The sequence below is a fragment of the Salvelinus sp. IW2-2015 genome, linkage group LG18 (genome assembly GCF_002910315.2).
Source record: "Salvelinus sp. IW2-2015 linkage group LG18, ASM291031v2, whole genome shotgun sequence".
Lineage (NCBI taxonomy): Eukaryota > Metazoa > Chordata > Actinopteri > Salmoniformes > Salmonidae > Salvelinus > Salvelinus sp. IW2-2015.
In genome coordinates this window covers 55,439,232-55,454,841 of record NC_036858.1, presented here as the reverse complement: position 1 = coordinate 55,454,841, position 15,610 = coordinate 55,439,232, and the positions used below count along the sequence as shown (strand labels likewise).

Genomic DNA, 15,610 nt, shown 5'->3' with positions numbered 1-15,610 from the left:
TTCCTTTTACTATATTTTCCTCTGCCAGCAATCTAACCTAAACTTTTGGATTCATGTTTTAACCTCTCCTCTCCCTAATTGCACCTGTATATCTACTAAATAATTTCCATTGACTCCTGTTTGAGCAGGGATCCAACAAAATTGAATCTCTATCCCATTTCTTTGTAACCCTAACAACATCATTTCTATCCACAAATCAAATCAAATGTATTTATATAAATCCTCACGTTCTGACTTCCCTGATCTTAGACTACACAAAACTGATGCAGAATCTGAACATATTACTACTCTTCTTGGTTGCACCTTCGCTATCCATTGAGCGCTGTTCTTCCTGACATTGTACCCTAAGCGGAATCTAGGTTGAAGATGACCTAGAGCGGAACTACAACGTCAGAAGAACAGCACTCACTAGCGGTCTCTTGAGGCTAGTATGGCCAGAGAGGAAGGCCAATTTGGATACTCTTTAGCTTATTTWGGCCTACTCCAATAGATTGTACAATAACTATGCATGTTATCATTCTGGATGGAACATAATTAATAGTGCCAACCATACAGAATCCAATGGTGCCTGCCAACATAACACCATGGTTCTGATTTTAACCTGCTTTCTCCATCCACAGTCCGTCTTGACTATCTGAGACTGGACCCACCATGGGCAGCTACAGTGACTCCACCAGTGACCTGGACGAGGATCTCCCTGTGTATGACTTCCTCCAGCCCGGCCGTAGCTTGAGCCAAGCCTCCCAGAGCCACACAGACCAACCAGACCTGGTGGTCCTGGACAGCTCTCATACAGACCTCCCCATAGGGTTGGCTGATGTTATGATGATCAGTAGTGATGAGGAAGAGGACGTTCCCTATATCCCCCTGGCGCTGAGACTCAAACAGAGACAGGAGGGTTTGGAGCCTACATCCTCCACTCTCAGTAATGGACAGGACAACCATCACTCCTCACCTGACCCTCCTGGTGGTTTAGGTCTGTTGGCACCGAATGGTCACTCAGAGTCCGAACCTATTTTCACCTCATACGAGATCCTAAACAGTCATCGTAGGAAGGAGAAATGTGGAGGACCAGACTGGGATGACCCAGAGGAGGCAGCTCTCCCTCAGCTGTGGCCCCCACCAAAGCCATCCTCCTGGGCTAGGAGCACCACCTCCCCTGCCAAGAGGAAGCCCTCCAAGAGGGCTGGTGAGGAGATCCAGGGGTCCAGGGAGGAGCTGAGGAGGGGGGCCAGGGAGAGGCAACAGGGGGACAAGGAGGCGCGGATGCTGCAGCAGGAGAAGCAGAAGGCGGAGAAGGCGGCCCTGGCAGAGGCTGRYAAAGCACTGCGACCAGAGGAGTGCATCAAACACATGGTGGTGTCTGTGGATCCAGGTGTGTTGAAGAGAGGCAGTGGCTGTGTTTCGATTCCCTACCTTTCTCCCAGAGTGTGCACTTGCTCACAGTCTCACCCGCATGGATTTAAAAGCATTGAATAGGTGTAAGTAAGGGCTACACAGAGGATTTTGTCGTTCCCAGTTTCCAACATATGTGCACGTGTGTGTTTGTGTGTAGCTCTGTTGCAGTTGGAAGGTGGGGGCCCTTTGCTGACGTCACTCCAGGCCATGGGCTGCAGCTGTGCCATAGAGAAACAGCCCCTCCCTCGCAGCGTCAACTGGGTCAGGAGAACACCTAGCACTCAGGTGACTGGAGCATCACACACACATCTCTATCGCTTCTCCCCTTGCCATGCTTATCCATACTGTATTAACCAAGCACAAGTGTGTTTTTATCTTCATCTTATTCATGCAACGCAACTAGGGATGTGACAAATCAAAACTGTTTCTTAATGTTTAAACTGCCATTTTACATGTGAATTCACAATGCAGCTGTGCTGCTGTCAAAAACAGTTTGGGTCTCATGGTGCGTCCCTTTCAGATGGGTAAACATTGTACATGTACTATCATTACTGTACCTCAATTCCACCTTCTCATTGCCATACAGGACTTAGCTGCTGTCTGTTGCRTTTCTCTGCCATTTTCCCAACTATTAACGACGATGGTGGAGCGTCGCTCTCCAAAATAATTGATTCCTCGACTCCTTGAATGTCGACTCTCGGTTTCGACTCCCATTTCTGAGTGTCAAGATTCGATTCCGCTACAAATAGACTCCTAAGATTCAATATTTTTGGAACGGAGGAGACTATTTGCTGTACTTCTGAGAACATGAACACTTGCATCTTTCATAGRGAGCTATCGAGGGACAGAGAGAGAGAGGAGTAGGGCACAGTATAGGCAGTTCGTGCACTAGGCCTACAAATCGAAATTAAATGCTGTATCTTGCAATTTCTTGGCTTGCAATGTCTTGCAACTTCAGTAAAAAGCAGGGTCTATCATCAATGAATAGGCGAGGATATTCTACACGCAACAGACTGAAAACTGAACACACACTCGCATTATTAGGGACGCAAAAGAGCAGGGTTGTAATCATTAGTCCAAACAGTTTGCAACTTAAACYAGAGTTTCTATTGGACAAATTCAGGTAGGTCCCTCCCGGTTTTGTTCCGTTTGCTTCCATTCCGAAACGTTTGCAACAGAATACTGAATACGCCCCAGGCGAGCCATGGCGAGGGAGGGAGAGAAATGAGGGGGCAGGCACAAAGAACCGTGGTGCGCATGTGTCCTGGTAATCTGAATCTCGCAATGTTTGTCTTGAATGCCTTGCAAATTCACCAAAGTAGCCTAAAGTTTCCCTCTTCCTCTCCTGGTTTCATTTAAATTACACAACTTTCCCCAGGCCTTTATTGCCTATTGTCTAGTCAGGCTATAACACGGAAAATAATGTTTTGTGATAACTGCACTGTGATTTTAATTATGTGGGGAACGTTTTATGGTTAGGGATTTTTCTTCACGTTATGTATCCCAATCTCTTTTAAACGTTCACACCCCTACACGCAACCCATAGCTTTTTGTGGTCGTGTTGAATCCGTGATGCATTATGGGTACATTTTTACTGATTGACTGATGTACAAATAATAATGAGTAGTATAATAATGAGTATTCATTATGCCAGGTGATTTGTAGATCAGTCACTTGGCAGTCGCTGACTGCAGTGGTTGATCTATGTCGAACAAGCAAATCAAATCAAAGCCCTTAATCTCTGTTGCTTCTCAGACAGGTGAGGTGTTGTGTATCCCGGAGGCCCACACAGTGATGCAAGTACCTGTTGATGACTTCATCAACCTGATCCACAGCTACACTCAGGTGAGTGACACCTCTCTGGGTTGGGCATGGCTATGGTTTCATCCCACTTCCTATTTCTGCTGACTAGCTTGAATGTGCTAGTTGGGGAGGGGTGTGCACACAGCAGTTCATGGTCATAGGTCTATACATGCATACAGAGTGTACAAAACATTAGGAACACCTTCCTAATATTGAGTTGCACCCCCCTTTGCCCTCAGAACAGCCTTAATTCATCGGGGCATGGACTTTACAAGGTGTCAATCGTTCCACAGGGATGCTGGCCCATGTTGACTCCAATGCTTCCCACAGTAGTCAAGTTGGCTGGATGTCCTATGGGTTTTGAACCATTCTTAATACACACAGGAAACTGTTGGTGTGAAACTCAGCAGCGTTGCAGTTCTTGGCACACTCAAACCAGTGCACCTGATACCTACTACCATAACTCGCTCAAAGGCACTTAAATCTTTTGTCTTGCCCATTCACCCTCTGAATGGCACACTTACACAATCCATGTCTCAATTGTCTCAAGGTTAAAAAATATATTTTTAACCTGTCTCCTCTCCTTCAGCTACACTGATTGAAGTGGATTTAACAGGTGACATCAATAAGGTATCATAGCTTTCACCTGGATTCACATGGTCAATCTGTCATTGAAAGAYCACTCAGTGTACACACACTAGCCAGCCTCCACCCAGTACCCTGCCCTTTAGTCACRGTTATTAGCTGGCTACCACCCGGTACTCAACCCTGCACCTTAGAGACTGCTGCCCTATGTAGAGTGCTTTCATGAAGTATTCACACCCCTGACCTTTTCCATATTTTGTTGTTACAGCCTGAATTAGAAATGTATTAAATTCCCCCCAAAATTGTCACTTGTCAAATTGTCACACAATATCAAAGTGGAATTATGTTTTCCTAAATGAAAAGCTGAAATGTCTTGAGTCAATAAGTATTCAACCCCTTTGTTATGGCAAGCCTAAACAAGTTAAGAATAACTRCTAGGCAGAGTTCCACTGTCCAGTGTCTGTGTTCTTTTGCCCATCTTAATCTTTTATTTTTATTGGCCAGTCTGAGATATGGCTTTTTCTTTGCCTAGAAGGCCATCATCCCGGAGTCGCCTCTTCACTGTTGATGTTGAGACTGGTGTTTTGCGGGTACTATTTAATGAAGCTGCCAGTTGTGAGGCGTCTTTCTCTAAATAGACACTCTAATGTACTTGTCCTCTTGTTCATTTGTGCGCTGGGGCCTCCCACTCCTCTTTCTATTCTGGTTAGAGCCAGTTTGCGCTGTTCTGTGAAGGGAGTAGTACACAGCGTTGTACAAGATCTTCAGTTTCTTGGCAATTTCTCTCATGGCCTTCATTTCTCAGAACAAGAATAGACTGACGAGTTTCAGAAGAAAGGTCTTTGTTTCTGGCCATTTTATTTATTTATTTATTTTTACCCATTTTGTCTCCCCAATTTCGTGTTATTCAATTGGTAGTAGTTAGTCTTGTCTCATCGCTGCAACTCCCGTACGGACTCGGGAGAGGCGAAGGTCAAGAGCCATGCGTCCTCCGAAACCCAACCAAGCCGCACTGCTTCTTGACACAATGCACATCCAACCCGGAAGCCAGTCGCACCAATGTGTCGGAGGAAACACCGTACACCTGGCGACCTGGTCAGCGTGCACTGTGCACGGCCCGCCACAGGAGTCACTAGTGCTCGATGAGACAAGGATATCCCTGCCGGCCAAACCCTCCCTAACCCAGACGACGCTGGGCCAATTGTGCGCCGCCCCATGGGCCTCCCGATCGCGGCTGGCTMCGACAGAGCCTGGGCTCGAACCCAGAATCTCTGGTGGCACAGCTAGCACTGCGATGCAGTGCCTTAGACCACTTAGGCCACGTTTCTGGCCATTTTGAGCCTGTAATCGAACCCACAAATACTGATGCTCCAGATACTCAACTAGTCTAAAGAAGGCCAGTTTTATTGCTTCTTTAATCAGAACTACGGTTTTCAACTGTGCTAACATCATTACAAAAGGGTTTTCTAATGATCAATTAGCCTTTTAAAATTATAAACTTGGACTAGCTAACACAACGTGCCATTGGAGCACAGGAGTGACGGTTGCTGATAATGGGCCTCTACGCCTAAAAAATCTGCAATTTCCAGCTACAATAGTCATTTATAACATTAACAATGTCTACACTGTATTTCTGATAAATTTTATGTTATTTTAATGGACAAAAAACAAGGGCTTTTCTTTCAAAAACAAGAACATTTCTGAGTGACCTCAAACTTTTGAACAGGTAGTGTAGAAAATGTTTGAAAACTTTAGCATTTTCTTTAGTTCTGCATAAATTTGACCTAAAATGTACTAATACACTGAACAAAAATATAAATGCAACAATTTAAATGATTTTACTGAGTTACAGTTCATGTAAGGAAATCAGTCAATTGAATTAAATTCATTAGACCCTAATCTATGGATTTCACATGACTGAGAATACAGATATGCATCTGTTGGTGACCGATACTTTAAAAAAAAATAAAGGATTGTGGTGACATATCTCCTTTGCATAGAGTTGATCAGTCTGTTGATTGTGGCTCGTGGAATGTTGTCCCACTCCGCTTAAATGGCTGTGCGAAGTTGCTGGATATTGGCGGGAACTGGAACATGCTGTTGTCCACAGATCCAGAGCATCCAAACATGCTCAATGGGTGATATGTCTGGTGAGAATGCAGGCCATGGAAGAACTGGGACATTTTCAGTTTCCAGGAATTGTGTACGGATCCTTGTGACATACTGKCGTGCATTATCATACTGAAACATGAGGTGATGGCGGCGGATAATTGGCACAACAATGGGCCTCAGGATCTCGTCACGGTATCTCTGCATATAAATTGCCATTGATTAAATGCAATTGTGTTCGTTGTCTGTAGCATATGCCTGCCCAAATCATAACCCCACCTCCAACATGGGACACTCTGTTCACAATGTTGACATCAGCAAACTGCTCAACCATACAACGCCATACACACTGTCTGCCATCTTCCCGGTACAGTTGAAACCGGGATTTGCCCACTAAAGTTGGTTACGACGCCGAACTGCAGTCAGGTCAAGACCCTGGTGAGGACGACGAGCACGCAGCTGAGCTTCCCTGGCACCGTTTCTGACAGTTTGTGCAGAAATTATTCGGTTGTGCAAACCCACAGTTTCATCAGCTGTCCGGATGGCTGGTCTCAGACGATCCCACTGGTGAAGAAGCCGGATGTGGAGGTCCTGGGCTGGTGTGGTTACACATGGTCTGCATTTGAGGCCTGTTGGACATACTGCCAAATTCTCTAAAACAATGTTGGAGAGYAGGCTTATGGTAGAGAAATTAACATTAAATTCTCTGGCAACAGCTTTGGTGAACATTCCTGCAGTCAGTATGACATTGAACACTCCCTCAACTTGAGACATTTTTAGTGTGGCCTTMTATTMTCCCCAGCACAAGGTGCACCTGTGTAATGATCATGCCATTTAATCACCGTCTTGATATGCCACAACTGTCAGGTGGATGGATTATCTTGATTTAGGATAAATGCTCACTAACAGGGATTTAAACCAGTTGGTGCCAAAAATTTGAGAGAAATAAAGCTTTTTATGCAAATGGTAAGTTCTGGGATCTTTTATTTCAGCTCATGAAATATGTGACCAACACTTTTTATGTTGCTTAAATTTTTTTGTTGAGTATAGATGAAGTGTATCTGATTTTAAAAAATGGCACAAAACCAATTATACTTTTTAATTTCTTTATTGAGCAAATTGATCCAACATTCACTTTCTTTGTGGGAAAAAGTATGTGAACCTCTAGATTAATGAGCTAAATGAAGTGTATGAAAGTAGTCAAAAATTGACTATTTTGTCCTGTATTCCTTGCATGCAATGACGACATCAAGCTTGTAATTCTACAAACTCCTTGGATGCATTTGCAGCTTTTTCTTGTTGTGGGTTATGTTTTGCACGACCAGAATTGAATGGTGAATAATGTCTTGTGCCATTTTCTATTCAAGTAAGAGAAGAACATGTTTCTGAACAGTTCTAAATTAATCCTGATAATGCCACGATTTATGGAAAAACATGAATGTATCATGAATAATGATGAGTGAAAAGCTTACAGAGGCTACAACACAACATCCTAAAATGCTGACATGGGCTCACCATTGACAATGACCCAGAAGAGCATATTGGCATGTTTTGTTGTAGCATATTGCTGATTTATAAACTGGGTGGTTTGAGCKCTAAATGCTGATTTTGTCTGAAAGCTGTGATATCAGACCCGTATACCACTGGTATGAGAACATTTATTTTTACTGCTCTAATTACATTGGTAACCAGTTAATAATAGCAATAAGGCACCTCAGGGAAGGGCTGTATCCAGGCACTCCACGTTGCGTTGTGCTTAAGAACAGCCCTTAGCCGTGGTATTTTGGCCAGAATCCACACCCCCTCTGGCCTTATTGCTTAAAAATACTTTGTTGTCGAGCAACAATAACAACAACCAAGAAGGCATAGTCACACATTGATGATGTACAGTATTTAATGCTAAAAATGCGTAAAAAAATACACAAAACAACCGTTGCCGTCTCAACACTTGTGCTGATAATAATTGCATCAATCCAGGACACTTTTACAACTATTAGGCAATACACTGTGACCAGATTCTGACCTCCCTCCCTCCTCCCTGTCTGTATGTTACCCAGMAACAGAGGGGTGGAGGTGCAGACTGTAGCGCCTCTTTGACCTCCTGGACCCTGGGTCTGCAGGCTCYCAACCCTGGCAGGACCCCCAGTCTGGTGGTCATAGACCTGGAGAAATACTTCAGGTGAGGGGGCTGGAGAGGGATGTGGTCTGTGTCCCAAATGGCACCATATTGCCTACAAAGTGCATTATGTAGGGACAAGGTACTATGCAACTGTCCCCTTGGGGGTATTTATAGTTTTATAAAGCATTTTTGATCATTTATTTWAAAAAAGTAAGCATTCATAATTAAATGGTTTATTGCTAGAAGTTATTATAAAATGTTAGCATTTCAAATAAGTGTGACTTGGAGGAAGGAAAAGTGTTTCTTGTAGAAACATCAAACTTCGTCAAGCTGTGTCCCATAAAAGTCCTCCATTTTGCCCCAAAAAACATTGTTTTGCCTACAGATCCCAGAAATCCCAGAATCAGAAGAAGTTCCGGGATGCGGTTCTGGGGGATGAGCAAGCAGCAGGAAAGGGGGCGGTGAAAAAGAGGAGGAAGAAAGATGAAGGTGATGCACTGCCCAAGGTGTCTCGAGTTGAGGTAGAGGAGGTGGGTTGTCATCATTAGCAGCTGGTAATCATTTGATAATATAGTGTGTGGAATTGTCTTTGCAAATACTATATGAGCAAGTTTTTAGTCTTTGAAACCAACTCAACTATGGGCCGATCTGTCTCGGACAAGGTTACTTACTTATTTTTTATTTAACCTTTATTTAATTAGGCAAGTCAATTAAGAACAAATTCTTATATACAATGAAGGCCTACCAGGAGGCAAAAAGCCTCCTGCAGGGATGGGGCTGGGATTAAAAATAAAAAAGTAGGACAAAACACACATCACAACAAGAGAGACATCACACCACTACATAAAGAGATACCTAAGATAGAATGGCAGCAACACAGCATAGTAGCAACACAACATGACAACAACATGGTAGTGACACAACATGGCAGCAGCACAAACATGGTACAAACATTGTTAGGCACAGACAACAGCACAAAGGGCAAAAAGGTAGAGACAACAATACATCACGTGAAGCAGCCCTACATTTGTCAGTAATAGTGTCCATGATTGAGTCTTTGAATGTAGATAAAACTGTCCAGTTTGTGACTGGCAGAATGTGACTGGCAGAACGGGTGTTGTATGTGGAGGATGAGAGTTGCAGTAGGTATCTCAAATAGGGGGGAGTGATGCCTAAGAGGGTTTTATAAATAAGCATCAACCAGAGGGTCTTGCTTCAGGTTTACAGAGATGACCAGTTTACAGAGGAGTATAGAGCGCAGGGATGTGTTCTATAAGGTGCATTGTGGCAAATCTGATGGCCGAATAGTAAAGAACATCAAGCCGCTCGAGAGCACCCTTACCTGCCGATCTATAAATTACATCTCCGTGATCTAGCATGGGTAGGATGGTCATCTGAATCAGGGTTAGTTTGGCAGCTGGGGTGAAAGAGGAGTGATTACGATAGAGGAAACCAYGTGTAGATTTAACCTTAGCTTGTAGCTTTGATATGTGTTATGAGAAGGACAGTGTAGCAATTGGTGCCAATTGCATGCTCACTCTAAACTTGAAACATCTGTGGCATTGTGTTGTGACAACTGCATTTTTGTGGCCTTTTATTGCCCCCAGCACAAGGTGCACRTGTGTAATGAGCATGCTGTTTAATCACCTTCTTGATATGCCACACCTGTCAAGTGGATGGGTTATTTTGGCAAAGGAGAAATGCTCACTAACAGGGATGTAAACAAATTTGTGCACAACATTTTAGAGAGAAGCTTTTTGTGAGTATGGAAAATTTCTGGGATCTTTTATTTCAGCTCATGAAACATTGGACCAACACTTTACATGTTGCGTTCAGGGAGGAGGGGAGGATTGATCCGAGGGCCTTCAAAAGGGGGGTGGCCCACGGGCCGCCAGTTGCCCATCCCTGGTGTAGATGAAGGGGAGGAGACAGGTTAAATAAGGATTTTTAAGCCTTGAGACAATTGAGACATGGATTGTGTGTGTGCCATTCAGAGCATGAATGGGCAAGACAAAATATTTTAAGTGCCTTTGAATGGGGTATGGTAGTAGGTGCCAGGCACACTGGTTTGAGTGTGACGAACTGCGCCGCTGTTTGACTTTTCATGCGCAAAAATTTCCTGTGTGTATCAAGAATGGTCCACCTCCCAAAGGACATCCAGCCAACTTGACATAACTGTGGGAAGCATTGGAGTGAACATGGGCCAGCATCCCTGTGGAACGCTTTCTATACATTGTAGAGTCCATGCCCTAATGCTGTTCTGAGGGCAAAAGGGGTGCAACAAAGTATTAGGAAGTTTTTCCAAATGTTTTGTACACTGTGTATATCACAGTGGCATATGAATGCAATTCTAATGGGTATAGAGTAGCCTTAACAACGCAATTATCACAACATAAGTTGTAATATGGCTTTTTTCCCCTGGCTTGGTTCCCCCATGATTTACACACACCGCTGCTATTGTGTCCCTGTGCTGTCTCTGTGTGAGCTGCAGCCTGAAGCACAGCTCAGGCCCGTTTTGATTTTGTCATCAAAAAGCATTTATTCTCCTGTGCTAGAGTCTGCACTAGAATGGTCCGACTACATAATATTATGTCGGGCGCATTAAGTGATGCTCTGTATCGGTTGTTTTCATGATTTTGGATAGGAAGTATTGGAGAGAAAAAAATCTCAACTGAAGGCCTAAGTCCAATAGTCACGGTTCGCCACTTTAAATTTTTCCCAGATTTTAGTAGAGATGCAGAGAAGCATATTTAGTTTCTTTAAAAAAAGAACCACCCTCAGGAGGATACAGACAGCTCGAGGTATGCTTAGATATGTAGAAAAATAGACATTTGTTTACATACATTATGGGTCTAGATAGCAGGAAAAAGCTGTTTTCAGGTGTTTGAAAAATGCTAAATTCTCAAACTTACGGTCGGGAGGCCTAGCACTCCTACAGACCACCCCCCAGCCATCCTCACGTACTTTGGGCCCCCTCAGATTTTTGGAGTGTATGACTCCCCTGCACACCCATGTCCACTTGTATGGAGTAAAGGTAAGCCTACATGCTTCATGTCATGTAGGACACTTGTGTGACAGTTTTCCAAAGTACCTCTGTAACAGTCTCTCTTGGTCCTCCAACATCCATCCCATCAGGCCGTGGTACACCTGCAGCTACACACGGGGGTTCAGGTGCATTTCCTGTCCACCTGGAAGGAGTTCTCTGACCACATCGCCATGGCAACCAAAGCAGTAGCTGAGGCCCCATTCAAGTGAGTGAGCTGCTGTGACAGATAAATGGTCAACTGTGTAATTTCAATATAGAACCACTTAATCAGTAAGTCATTACAATATACAGCTGTGCAGAGTTGTAAGGGAGTAACATCTCATATATTGTGTGTCTGTCTCCAGACGAGAGAGGGAGAAGACAGGCTTCTCGTTCTACCTGGAGAGTGAGTGGGCTGGAGGCCAGAAAGTGGACAGGGCTGGGAAAGGACTGCTGCAGGTCTGGAAGAGACAGATCCAGCAGCTGAACAGAGTCAGCCAAGATATGGCCTCTGCCATCCTCGCTGCCTACCCCTCTCCACAGCTACTCAACCAGGTAAAACCARACACAATACGTACGCACACATACAGCATGTTTTGTTTTCCCCACACTGAATCTCACAATTGCTCTCCGCATTGTGATGTCGTTGGCAGGCGTACAGTCGGTGCAAGTCAGAGCGTGAGAAACTGTCACTGCTATTGGACCTCCTGATTCGCAGAGGGGAGGGCGTGACTTCCACAACTCGCCGGGTTGGTCCTGAGCTCTCCAAACGTCTCTGCCTGGTGATGACATCATCAGACCCCCAGCAGACCCTGGACTCCACGCTTTGACCCTTTTATGATGTCATGCATCTGACCAGTGACCTCAGTAGTGGAAGAGTGGAGTTAGACTGATGTTTTAAATCTGTGTTCTTCATCACTGGTCTTCAGCCCTGCCTCTGGGGACCTATATGATGTGTAGGCTTTTGCTCCAGCTCAGCACTAACACACTTCATTCAACTAATCAAGGACTTTGTGATTGGCTGATCCATTGAGTCAGACATGTTAGTTCGGGGCTGGAACACATATGTGGGTCCTCAGGAACAGGTTTGAAATACACTCCGTGAACTATGGGAGCACAGTGACATTTGGATTTCAATGTTGATTTGGATAGTGTCTTGTTTTATGACATCCACCTTGGTTTGTAATATACATACATTTTATTTTATTAAAGCGTCTAATACAATCATGGGATTTTGACCAAAATAGATAGTCAATAGACACCACCTACATTACATAGCACACAGGTGGGTTAGAGAAACCTGTATGTTAAATAAGACTAGTGAGTTGTCTCAAATGCTCTTTTTTTGCTGTTTCTAAACTTTTCCCTATCTTTGGATTAGGTACATTCACAAGTTTAGACAAGAGCACCACAATAACTCTAAATCCAACCAGAGTTTCTAAAAAAGTTTTTTTGTGGTTTATTTCCAAATMACAATAATGAACAGGGGAAAAGATAAAATGTTCCTTGTCTTGTACTTGCATAAATATTAATTAACAGTACATAGTTTATTAGTGACTCCAGTGTGGAAAGTTATGTGAGTATTTATCTGMTTGAATAGAGTTGAAAATATCTCATCTTGCAGTTGCCACAATTCACAGAAGATTGTGATTCTGAATACTCAGGTCAGGTGTTCCTCCAGGACACAGGAGGCTACTCTAGTTTCAAGTATGTACAGGATACACATGGTGTATATACTCTCCAATTAAATTCTTACTTGCAGGTTCCTTCTTGACAATGCAAAAACTATAAGAATAATAAAAGATAAGGATACAAACATAAAGTAAATGGCTCCGTAGAATAGAATACACTGTGTAGCATGAGTTTAATACAGGAAGGCACGATTTAAAATACCATATTTACACATGTATCAGGGAACTGGGGGATTGGGGGGAAGTGCCGTATTAAATTGTGCAGTATTGGCTACCTGGCGCAAAGTCACTGAATCAACCGCAAATGTTGGTTAGAGGGGCTCGAATGTGTACAGATGGGTCAGTGTGCCAGAGAAGACACTGTAGAAAGACAAAATGCCAGCTGTCCAGTCCAGATACTCTTACTCTGTTGGAGCTGGGGTAGAGTTCTGAGATGTGCGCATACTTGTTGTGCCTGACACTGTTGTGCCTGACACTAACTACTAGTCAGAGACCAGGATTTGTCATTGTTTCCAAGCACAGCTTAATTATTCCATCCCCACTGGCTGATTCCTTTATATCAAACCAAATCAAATTTTATTGGTCACATACACATATTTAGCAGATGTTATTGCGGGTGTAGCAAAATGCTTGTATTCCTAGCTTCAACAGAGCAGTAGTATCTAACAATACACTAATCTAAAAGTAAAAGAATGGAATTAAGAAATATATAAATATTAGGATGAGCAATGTCGGTGTGGCATTGACTAAAATACAGTAGAATATAATACACTACATACATATGAGATGAGTAAAGCAGTATGTAAACATTATTAAAGTGACTAGTGTTCCATTATTAAAGTGACCAGTGATTCCATGTCTATAGTGCAGCAGGCTCTAAGGTGCTGGGTGTTAGCCGGCTCGAGATGYCCTTGAGATATAAGCTGTTTCAGTCTGTCGGTCCCTGCTTTGATAAACCTGTACTGACCACGTCTTCTGGATGATAGAGGGGTGACCAGGCCGTTGCTTGGGTGGTTGATGTCCTTGATGATCTTTTCGGCCTTCCTGTTACATCAGGTGCTGTAGGTGTCCTGGAGGGCAGGCAGTGTGCCCCCGGTGATGCGTTGGGCAGACCGCACTACCCTCTGGAGAGCCCTGCGGTTGTGGGCGGTGCAGTTGCCGTACCAGGCGGTGATATAGCCCGACAGGATGCTCTCAATTGTGCATSTGTAAAAGTTTGAGGTTCTTGGGGGCCAAGCCGAATTTCTTCAGCCTCCTGAGGTTGAAGAGGCGCTGTTGCGCCTTCTTCACCACACTGTGTGTGGTGGACCATTTCAGATTGTCAGTGATATGTACACCAAGGAACTTGAAGCTTTCCACCTTCTCCACTGCGGTCCCATCGATGTGGATAGGGGCGTGCTCCCTCTGCTGTTTCCTGAAGTCCACAATCYGCTCCTTAATTTTGTTGACATTCAGGGAGAGGTTATTTTCTTGGCACCACTCCGCTAGGGCCCTCACCACCTCCCTGTAGGCTGTCTCGTCACTGTTGGTAATCAGGCCTACTACTGTTGTCTGCAAACGTATATGTCACTGCCACGGTACATCTTCCCTCACTCCACTCTGCCTCCCAGTAACATCGGCTCACACAGCACCTGCCTCTTGTGGGTAAACCTGTGACCATACCATGGATGTGTTCCGCTCTTTCCCCCCCATGCCACCTTGTTCCCCTCAGATAGACCGATCATAATGTATTGTGTTTGGATCCAATGTGAGCTCACAGGCATCTGACGGGAGAGACAAAAAAGCCTTTCAATGATCACGTTCTCTTTCAGCTGCCCTAGAAATTAGAAATAATTTAATTAACATTGAAAGCTATGAGCTTGGGTGTGTGCATGTCTGCATGTGTGTATACTTGCATCCATAAGTGTGTGTGTGTATATTAAATTACATTTTAGAAACTTTTGGGGGATCCTGGGCTTGTCTTTTCAGGAGATTTCATTTTGTAGGAGAGAGCGAAAGAAGAGTAAAAAGGGAGTAATGTACCACCTTAACAGGTTGTTTATGGAGCTTCTGGTCTTCAGCAGATACTGTTATACAAAGCAATGTATATTTACCACACAGATTTTTGTGGCGTAAAGTTAAGATATCAGACAAGGGAGGTGATATGTAATACTCTGAGTAAAATAAATGTTTTGGGATTTTCACACTCCAGACATTATTTCCTAAAGGTCTTAATGATGAAATGCCTAAGTATGTTATGTTGTAAATTTGAACATGAATTATGCCCCTATTTCAGATTACTCTGTTTTTCTTAAGCTGTACCCATTGATTTATGAAAACTTGCTTGGTAGGTCGATGTCCTCATTGTGATTTTACTAATATGTTTTATGGACACACTTTAMTCTAACATTTATGAAATGCATATTGTTATATTTGGTAGCACTTATTTGTTTTTCCTTCGCCAACCCATTCAATGCGTGGAACGGATGTGGGTGGGGCTAGGTCTACATAAAGGGTGCCAATTCAAAAAACTCACAAAAGCCGTGAGGCCGATACGTAAAGTGCAGTTTGCGGGTTCCTTTTTTCTCATCTTATCCAACGGTTACCATGCACCTGCAAAACAGATAGCCCAGATGTGCGAGTGCCTTTTACATTTGTATATTTACCACACACAAAATCAGAATGATCTTTCAGTACTGACCTCTTAACTAGTATTGCTAGCATCAGGACCCTGTAGCTTACCACCAAAGTATTTATTGGTCAGGGGCYATAGTACTTCAGGTCTCAGGAAGGCAACCTCGCTGATTTTGCTAAACTAGCTCCCAAGACATGTCATTGGCTACAATCGAACCATCTTTATCAAACAAGAAAATACTCACATTTACTCAGTAGACTATGGAC

The 15,610-nt window shown here is 43.6% G+C and overlaps 1 protein-coding gene across 3 annotated transcripts in view; it reads left to right on the top strand.

Annotated features, from left to right (window-relative positions):
- Positions 1–14,671, top strand: part of eme1 (essential meiotic structure-specific endonuclease 1) — a 29,737-nt gene extending 15,066 nt beyond the window's left edge. For 2 of the 3 annotated variants that reach the window (XM_024008335.2, XM_024008336.2), the window contains exons 2-9: positions 621–1,375; positions 1,556–1,683; positions 3,154–3,243; positions 7,953–8,074; positions 8,400–8,544; positions 11,150–11,265; positions 11,405–11,594; positions 11,693–14,671. In XM_024008335.2, coding sequence (XP_023864103.1) covers positions 652–1,375; positions 1,556–1,683; positions 3,154–3,243; positions 7,953–8,074; positions 8,400–8,544; positions 11,150–11,265; positions 11,405–11,594; positions 11,693–11,869 — 1,692 coding nt within the window. In that variant the 5' untranslated portion in view covers positions 621–651 and the 3' untranslated portion in view covers positions 11,870–14,671. The remainder of the gene's footprint in view (positions 1–620; positions 1,376–1,555; positions 1,684–3,153; positions 3,244–7,952; positions 8,075–8,399; positions 8,545–11,149; positions 11,266–11,404; positions 11,595–11,692) is intronic. The other variant, XM_024008337.2, reaches the window with a different exon arrangement.
- The last annotated feature ends 939 nt before the right edge of the window (positions 14,672–15,610 follow it).